The sequence below is a fragment of the Salvelinus fontinalis genome, unplaced genomic scaffold (assembly GCF_029448725.1).
Source record: "Salvelinus fontinalis isolate EN_2023a unplaced genomic scaffold, ASM2944872v1 scaffold_0091, whole genome shotgun sequence".
Classification (NCBI taxonomy): Eukaryota; Metazoa; Chordata; class Actinopteri; order Salmoniformes; family Salmonidae; genus Salvelinus; species Salvelinus fontinalis.
Window position 1 is genome coordinate 437501 of NW_026600300.1, and position 10000 is coordinate 447500.

Consider the following 10000-nt stretch of genomic DNA (forward strand, 5'->3'; position numbering starts at 1 on the left):
TATAGGATAATCTAGTGTATAGGATAATCTAGTGTATATAGTCTAGTGTATAGGATAGTCTAGTGTATATAGACTAGTGTATATAGTCTAGTGTATATAATCTAGTGTATAGGATAGTCTAGTGTATATAGTCTAGTGTATATAGTCTAGTGTATATAGTCTAGTGTATATAGTCTAGTGTATATAGACTAGTGTATATAGTTATAGTGTATATAGTTATAGTGTATATAGTTATAGTGTATATAGACTAGTGTATATAGTCTAGTTTATATAGTCTAGTGTATATGGTCTAGTGTATATAGTCTAGTGTATATAGTCTAGTGTATATAGTCTAGTGTATATAGTCTAGTGTATATAGTCTAGTGTATATAGTCTAGTGTATATAGTTATAGTGTATATAGTCTAGTGTATATAGTTATAGTGTATATAGTCTAGTGTATATAGTCTAGTGTATATAGTCTAGTGTATATAGTCTAGTGTATATAGTTATAGTGTATATAGTCTAGTGTATATAGTTATAGTGTATATAGTTATAGTGTATATAGTTATAGTGTATATAGTTATAGTGTATATAGTTATAGTGTATATAGTTATAGTCTATATAGTCTAGTGTATATAGTTATAGTGTATATAGTCTAGTGTATATAGTCTAGTGTATATAGTTATAGTGTATATAGTCTAGTGTATATAGTTATAGTGTATATAGTTATAGTGTATATAGTTATAGTGTATATAGTTATAGTGTATATAGTTATAGTGTATATAGTCTAGTGTATATAGTTATAGTGTATATAGTCTAGTGTATATAATTATAGTGTATATAGTCTATAGTCTAGTGTATATAGTCTAGTGTATATAGTCTAGTGTATATAGTCTAGTGTATATAGTTATAGTGTATATAGTCTAGTGTATATAGTTATAGTGTATATAGACTAGTGTATATAGTTATAGTGTATATAGTCTAGTGTATATAGACTAGTGTATATAGTCTAGTGTATATAGTCTAGTGTATATAGTTATAGTGTATATAGTCTAGTGTATATAGTCTAGTGTATATAGACTAGTGTATATAGTCTAGTGTATATAGTTATAGTGTATATAGTTATAGTGTATATAGTTATAGTGTATATAGTCTAGTGTATATAGTTATAGTGTATATAGTCTAGTGTATATAGTCTAGTGTATATAGTTATAGTGTATATAGACTAGTGTATATAGTCTAGTGTATATAGTTATAGTGTATATAGTCTAGTGTATATAGTTATAGTGTATATAGTCTAGTGTATATAGTCTAGTGTATATAGTTATAGTGTATATAGTCTAGTGTATATAGTTATAGTGTATATAGACTAGTGTATATAGTTATAGTGTATATAGTCTAGTGTATATAGTTATAGTGTATATAGACTAGTGTATATAGTCTAGTGTATATAGTCTAGTGTATATAGTCTAGTGTATATAGTCTAGTGTATATAGTTATAGTGTATATAGACTAGTGTATATAGTTATAGTGTATATAGTCTAGTGTATATAGACTAGTGTATATAGTCTAGTGTATATAGTCTAGTGTATATAGTTATAGTGTATATAGTCTAGTGTATATAGTCTAGTGTATATAGTCTAGTGTATATAGTCTAGTGTATATAGTTATAGTGTATATAGACTAGTTTATATAGACTAGTGTATATAGTCTAGTGTATATAGTCTAGTGTATATAGACTAGTGTATATAGTCTAGTTTATATAGACTAGTGTATATAGTCTAGTGTATATAGTCTAGTGTATATAGTCTAGTGTATATAGTCTAGTGTATATGGTCTAGTGTATATAGTCTAGTGTATATAGTCTAGTGTATATGGTCTAGTTTATATAGTCTAGTGTATATAGTCTAGTGTATATAGACTAGTGTATATAGACTAGTGTATATAGTCTAGTGTATATAGTCTAGTGTATATAGTCTAGTGTATATAGTCTAGTGTATATAGACTAGTGTATATAGTTATAGTGTATATAGTTATAGTGTATATAGACTAGTGTATATAGTCTAGTGTATATAGTTATAGTGTATATAGTTATAGTTTATATAGTCTAGTGTATATAGTTATAGTGTATATAGTCTAGTGTATATAGTTATAGTGTATATAGTTATAGTGTATATAGTCTAGTGTATATAGTTATAGTGTATATAGTTATAGTGTATATAGTCTAGTGTATATAGTTATAGTGTATATAGACTAGTGTATATAGTCTAGTGTATATAGTTATAGTGTATATAGTTATAGTGTATATAGTCTAGTGTATATAGTTATAGTGTATATAGTTATAGTGTATATAGTCTAGTGTATATAGTTATAGTGTATATAGTTATAGTGTATATAGTTATAGTGTATATAGTCTAGTGTATATAGACTAGTGTATATAGTTATAGTGTATATAGTCTAGTGTATATAGTTATAGTGTATATAGACTAGTGTATATAGTTATAGTGTATATAGTTATAGTGTATATAGACTAGTGTATATAGACTAGTGTATATAGTCTAGTGTATATAGTTATAGTGTATATAGACTAGTGTATATAGTCTAGTGTATATAGTTATAGTGTATATAGTTATAGTGTATATAGTCTAGTGTATATGGTCTAGTGTATATAGACTAGTGTATATAGTCTAGTTTATATAGTCTAGTGTATATAGTCTAGTGTGTATAGTCTAGTGTATATAGTTATAGTGTATATAGTTATAGTGTATATAGTTATAGTGTATATAGTCTAGTGTATATAGTCTAGTGTATATAGTTATAGTGTATATAGTTATAGTGTATATAGTTATAGTGTATATAGTCTAGTGTATATAGTTATAGTGTATATAGTCTAGTGTATATAGTTATAGTGTATATAGTTATAGTGTATATAGTCTAGTGTATATAGTCTAGTGTATATAGACTAGTGTATATAGTTATAGTGTATATAGTCTAGTGTATATAGTTATAGTGTATAAAGTTATAGTGTATATAGTCTAGTGTATATAGTCTAGTGTATATAGTTATAGTGTATATAGTCTAGTGTATATAGTCTAGTGTATATAGTCTAGTGTATATAGTCTAGTGTATATAGACTAGTGTATATAGTCTAGTGTATATAGTTATAGTGTATATAGTCTAGTGTATATAGTTATAGTGTATATAGTCTAGTGTATATAGTCTAGTGTATATAGTCTAGTGTATATAGTCTAGTGTATATAGACTAGTGTATATAGTCTAGTGTATATAGTTATAGTGTATATAGTCTAGTGTATATAGTTATAGTGTATATAGTCTAGTGTATATAGTCTAGTGTATATAGTCTAGTGTATATAGACTAGTGTATATAGACTAGTGTATATAGTCTAGTGTATATAGTTATAGTGTATATAGTCTAGTGTATATAGTTATAGTGTATATAGTCTAGTGTATATAGTTATAGTGTATATAGTCTAGTGTATATAGTCTAGTGTATATAGTCTAGTGTATATAGTCTAGTGTATATAGTCTAGTGTATATAGTTATAGTGTATATAGTTATAGTGTATATAGTCTAGTGTATATAGTCTAGTGTATATAGTTGTAGTGTATATAGTTATAGTGTATATAGTTATAGTGTATATAGTTATAGTGTATATAGTTATAGTGTATATAGTCATAGTGTATATAGTCTAGTGTATATAGTTATAGTGTATATAGTCTAGTGTATATAGTCTAGTGTATATAGTCTAGTGTATATAGTTATAGTGTATATAGTCTAGTGTATATAGTCTAGTGTATATAGTTGTAGTGTATATAGTTGTAGTGTATATAGTTATAGTGTATATAGTCTAGTGTATATAGTTATAGTGTATATAGTTATAGTGTATATAGTCTAGTGTATATAGTTATAGTGTATATAGTTATAGTGTATATAGTCTAGTGTATATAGTTATAGTGTATATAGTCTAGTGTATATAGTCTAGTGTATATAGTCTAGTGTATATAGACTAGTGTATATAGTCTAGTGTATATAGTCTAGTGTATATAGTTATAGTGTATATAGTCTAGTGTATATAGTTATAGTGTATATAGTCTAGTGTATATAGTCTAGTGTATATAGTCTAGTGTATATAGTCTAGTGTATATAGTTATAGTGTATATAGTTATAGTGTATATAGTCTAGTGTATATAGTCTAGTGTATATAGTTGTAGTGTATATAGTTATAGTGTATATAGTTATAGTGTATATAGTTATAGTGTATATAGTTATAGTGTATATAGTCATAGTGTATATAGTCTAGTGTATATAGTTATAGTGTATATAGTCTAGTGTATATAGTCTAGTGTATATAGTCTAGTGTATATAGTTATAGTGTATATAGTCTAGTGTATATAGTCTAGTGTATATAGTTATAGTGTATATAGTTGTAGTGTATATAGTCTAGTGTATGTAGTTATAGTGTATATAGTCTAGTGTATATAGTTATAGTGTATATAGTTATAGTGTATATAGTCTAGTGTATATAGTTATAGTGTATATAGTTATAGTGTATATAGTCTAGTGTATATAGTTATAGTGTATATAGTCTAGTGTATATAGTCTAGTGTATATAGTTATAGTGTATATAGTCTAGTGTATATAGTCTAGTGTATATAGTTATAGTGTATATAGTCTAGTGTATATAGTCTAGTGTATATAGTTATAGTGTATATAGTCTAGTGTATTTAGACTAGTGTATATAGACTAGTGTATATAGTTATAGTGTATATAGTTATAGTGTATATAGTTATAGTGTATATAGTCTAGTGTATATAGTCTAGTGTATATAGTCTAGTGTATATAGTCTAGTGTATATAGTTATAGTGTATATAGACTAGTGTATATAGTCTAGTGTATATAGTTATAGTGTATATAGACTAGTGTATATAGTTATAGTGTATATACTCTAGTGTATATAGTCTAGTGTATATAGTCTAGTGTATATAGTTATAGTGTATATAGACTAGTGTATATAGACTAGTGTATATAGTCTAGTATATAGGATAGTCTAGTGTATATAGTTATAGTGTATATAGTTATAGTGTATATAGTCTAGTGTATATAGTCTAGTGTATATAGTCTAGTGTATATAGACTAGTGTTTATAGACTAGTGTATATAGTCTAGTGTATATAGTCTAGTGTATATAGTTATAGTGTATATAGTCTAGTGTATATAGTCTAGTGTATATAGTCTAGTGTATATAGTTATAGTGTATATAGACTAGTGTATATAGACTAGTGTATATAGTCTAGTATATAGGATAGTCTAGTGTATATAGTCTAGTGTATATAGTCTAGTGTATATAGTCTAGTGTATATAGTCTAGTGTATATAGACTAGTGTATATAGTTATAGTGTATATAGTCTAGTGTATATAGTCTAGTGTATATAGTGTAGTGTATATAGTCTAGTATATAGGATAGTCTAGTGTATATAGTCTAGTGTATATAGTCTAGTGTATATAGTCTAGTGTATATAGTCTAGTGTATATAGACTAGTGTATATAGTTATAGTGTATATAGTCTAGTGTATATAGTCTAGTGTATATAGTCTAGTGTATATAGTCTAGTATATAGGATAGTCTAGTGTATATAGTCTAGTGTATATAGTCTAGTGTATATAGTCTAGTGTATATATTTATAGTGTATATAGTCTAGTGTATATATTTATAGTGTATATAGTCTAGTGTTTAGGATAGTCTAGTGTATATAGTCTAGTGTATATAGTCTAGTGTATATAGTTATAGTGTATATAGTCTAGTGTATATAGTCTAGTGTATATAGTTATAGTGTATATAGTCTAGTGTATATAGTCTAGTGTATATAGTTATCGTGTATATAGTTATAGTGTATATAGTCTAGTGTATATAGTTATAGTGTATATAGTCTAGTGTATATAGTTATAGTGTATATAGTTATCGTGTATATAGTTATAGTGTATATAGTCTAGTGTATATAGTTATAGTGTATATAGTTATCGTGTATATAGTTATAGTGTATATAGTCTAGTGTATATAGTTATAGTGTATATAGTCTAGTGTATATAGTCTAGTGTATATAGTTATAGTGTTTAGGATAGTCTAGTGTATATAGTCTAGTTTATATAGTTATAGTGTATATAGTCTAGTGTATATAGTCTAGTGTATATAGTCTAGTGTATATAGTCTAGTGTTTAGGATAGTCTAGTGTATATAGTCTAGTGTATATAGTCTAGTGTTTAGGATAGTCTAGTGTATATAGTCTAGTGTATATAGTTATAGTGTATATAGTCTAGTGTATATAGTCTACTGTATATAGTTATAGTGTTTAGGATAGTCTAGTGTATATAGTCTAGTGTATATAGTTATAGTGTATATAGTCTAGTGTATATAGTTATAGTGTATATAGTCTAGTGTTTAGGATAGTCTAGTGTATATAGTCTAGTGTATATAGTCTAGTGTTTAGGATAGTCTAGTGTATATAGTCTAGTGTATATAGTTATAGTGTTTAGGATAGTCTAGTGTATATTGACTAGTGTATATAGTCTAGTGTATATAGTCTAGTGTATATAGTCTAGTGTATATAGTTATAGTGTATATAGTCTAGTGTATATAGTTATAGTGTATATAGTTATAGTGTATATAGTCTAGTGTATATAGTTATAGTGTATATAGTTATAGGGTATATAGTCTAGTGTATATAGTCTAGTGTATATAGTTATAGTGTATATAGTCTAGTGTATATAGTTATAGTGTATATAGTCTAGTGTTTAGGATAGTCTAGTGTATATAGTCTAGTGTATATAGTCTAGTGTATATAGTCTAGTGTATATAGTCTAGTGTATATAGTCTAGTGTATATAGTCTAATGTATATAGTTATAGTGTATATAGTCTAGTGTATATAGTTATAGTGTATATAGTCTAGTGTTTAGGATAGTCTAGTGTATATAGTCTAGTGTATATAGCCTAGTGTATATTGACTAGTGTATATAGTCTAGTGTATATAGTCTAGTGTATATAGTTATAGTGTATATAGTCTAGTGTATATAGTTATAGTGTATATAGTTATAGTGTATGTAGTCTAGTGTATATAGTTATAGTGTATATAGTTATAGTGTATATAGTCTAGTGTATATAGTCTAGTGTATATAGTCTAGTGTATATAGTCTAGTGTATATAGTCTAGTGTATATAGTTATAGTGTATATAGACTAGTGTATGTAGTTATAGTGTATATAGTTATAGTGTATGTAGTCTAGTGTATATAGTTATAGTGTATATAGTTATAGTGTATATAGTCTAGTGTATATAGTCTAGTGTATATAGTATAGTGTATATAGTCTAGTGTATATAGACTAGTGTATATAGTCTAGTGTATATAGTTATAGTGTATATAGTCTAGTGTATATAGTTATAGTGTATATAGTTATAGTGTATGTAGTCTAGTGTATATAGTTATAGTGTATATAGTTATAGTGTATATAGTCTAGTGTATATAGTATAGTGTATATAGTCTAGTGTATATAGTATAGTGTATATAGACTAGTGTATATAGTCTAGTGTATATAGGTATAGTGTATATAGTCTAGTGTATATAGTTATAGTGTATATAGTCTAGTGTATATAGTCTAGTGTATATAGTTATAGTGTATATAGTCTAGTGTATATAGTCTAGTGTATATAGTCTAGTGTATATAGACTAGTGTATATAGTCTAGTGTATATAGTCTAGTGTATATAGTCTAGTGTATATAGTCTAGTGTATATAGTCTAGTGTATATAGTTATAGTGTATATAGTTATAGTGTATATAGTTATAGTGTATATAGTCTAGTGTATATAGTCTAGTGTATATAGTCTAGTGTATATAGTTATAGTGTATATGGTCTAGTGTATATGGTCTAGTGTATATAGTTATAGTGTATATAGTCTAGTGTATATAGTCTAGTGTATATAGTTATAGTGTATATAGTTATAGTGTATATAGTTATAGTGTATATAGTCTAGTGTATATAGTCTAGTGTATATAGTTATAGTGTATATAGTCTAGTGTATATAGTCTAGTGTATATAGTTATAGTGTATATAGTCTAGTGTATATAGTCTAGTGTATATAGTTATAGTGTATATAGTCTAGTGTATATAGTTATAGTGTATATAGTTATAGTGTATATAGTTAGTGTTCATCAGGCCTGTATTGTTCCTCTGTACCAGAATGAAAACCTGCGTCTCTAACTAATGGATGTCCTTTGTATCTGTCATCCAAAGTATGTGTGTGTGTGTGTGTGTGTGTGTGTGTGTGTGTGTGTGTGTGTGTGTGTGTGTGTGTGTGTGTGTGTGTGTGTGTGTGTGTGTGTGTGTGTGTGTGTGTGAGATCATCTGAATGGTGATTGTGCTTTGTTGAAATGATGCGTTATCTTTGAATTTTTTGAACGTAGCAAACGTGTGTGTGTGTGTGTGCGTGTGCGTGTGCGTGTGCGTGTGCGTGTGTGTGTGTGTGTGTGTGTGTGTGTGTGTGTGTGTGTGTTTGCCTCGCAGCTAAGTGGAGTTGAGACAGGGGAAATATTTTTTTTTAATGTCTTTGTAAAAATATGTCGCCTCTGGTGACACACACACACGAGGCCTCTGCAGCAAAGCTGGGACTGCAGGCCCAGGAAATAACGTGATACTGGAGGAGAGCTGTGAACGTCAGATAGCAGACCTAACAACTGGCTGTGTTCAATCCTGTCTGTTGAAGGATGTCTGTCTGTGTTGAATACTGTCTGTCTGTTGAAGGATGTCTGTCCGTTGAATACTGTCTGTCTGTTGAAGGATGTCTGTCCGTTGAATACTGTCTGTATGTGTTTAATACTGTCTATGTGTTGAATACTGTCTGTCTGTTGAATCCTGTCTGTCGAATCCTGTCTGTCTGTCGAATCTTGTCTGTCTGTCTGTCGAATCCTGTCTGTCTGTCTGTTGAATCCTGTCTGTCTGTCTGTTGAATCCTGTCTGTTTGTCTTGAATCCTGTCTGTCTGCATGTCTGCTGAATCCTGTCTGTCTGCCTCTTCTGAATCCTGTCTGTTGTGGTTGCCAGCGGAGACGAGGAGGTGGTGAATGATTACCCAGAACCCCTCATGGTGTTGGAGGGAATGGTCTCTGCAGTGCACCACCACGTCCAGAGCGGGTGAGAGAGACACTCAACCAACACACTGCTTTTGAGCTGCTGCTCTAACACACACATAGCACATTCTCACTCTCTGTCTGTCTGTCTGTCTCTCTCTCGCTCCCAGTGACCCTGTGGTCAGTTCTGACGACCTGTTGGCGTGGTTACGACCGTTCTGCAGCGACGGCTCTTTTGCGGTGCGACCACGTATCGAGGTACTGCAGATTCTGGAGAACAACTTCAGTCTTAGGGACAGTGACGTTCATCTGTTGCTGCTCTACAGGACCCAAGCTGTACTGAAGGACAGGCAGGTAAGGGCTGTCCCCGACAACAACAACAAATTTGGTCTATCCGGAGTCGTCTGATCTTTTGACCAATTGATTGGTGACATCTTTTAAACGTGTATTTTTACACACCTTATGTGTTTTAATTAAGGCAACTATGTACACTGATCCTTGTCTGATGCTTTAAGCACACTGTTTAATGATATAATTAAGATACACAAATGACTCAAGAGGGAGCCAGAGATCAAGATGAGCAGAATAAATAAACCTGTCCGTGACCGTGCGCCTCCTGCTTCCCAGATTCTGCCGTTACGCTCCTGAAGTTTCTCGTGTGGAATGCCAATTTATCGTACCGTTTTTACCGATCTGCGCGCGCCAGTTATGATTTCGTGGAACAGTTTCGTTTAAATTATAATAACTTTGTATCTCTAAGTCATTGTCATGTTGTTTATCTAAGTCTAATTTATATCTAAATGAAAATGATACCTTTTTGATTTGTTTCTAATGCAAGAGTGCCTGCCTCTGCCAAATGGACAGAGATTGTATGATAGCCTCCAC

General features: G+C 29.3%; 1 protein-coding gene across 1 annotated transcript in view; it reads left to right on the forward strand.

Annotated features, from left to right (window-relative positions):
• The window catches only part of nbas (NBAS subunit of NRZ tethering complex), a 346091-nt gene extending 336553 nt beyond the window's left edge, over nt 1–9538 (forward strand). The window contains exons 49-50 of the mRNA XM_055911766.1: nt 9090–9179; nt 9286–9538. Coding sequence (XP_055767741.1) covers nt 9090–9179; nt 9286–9523 — 328 coding nt within the window. The 3' untranslated portion in view covers nt 9524–9538. The remainder of the gene's footprint in view (nt 1–9089; nt 9180–9285) is intronic.
• The last annotated feature ends 462 nt before the right edge of the window (nt 9539–10000 follow it).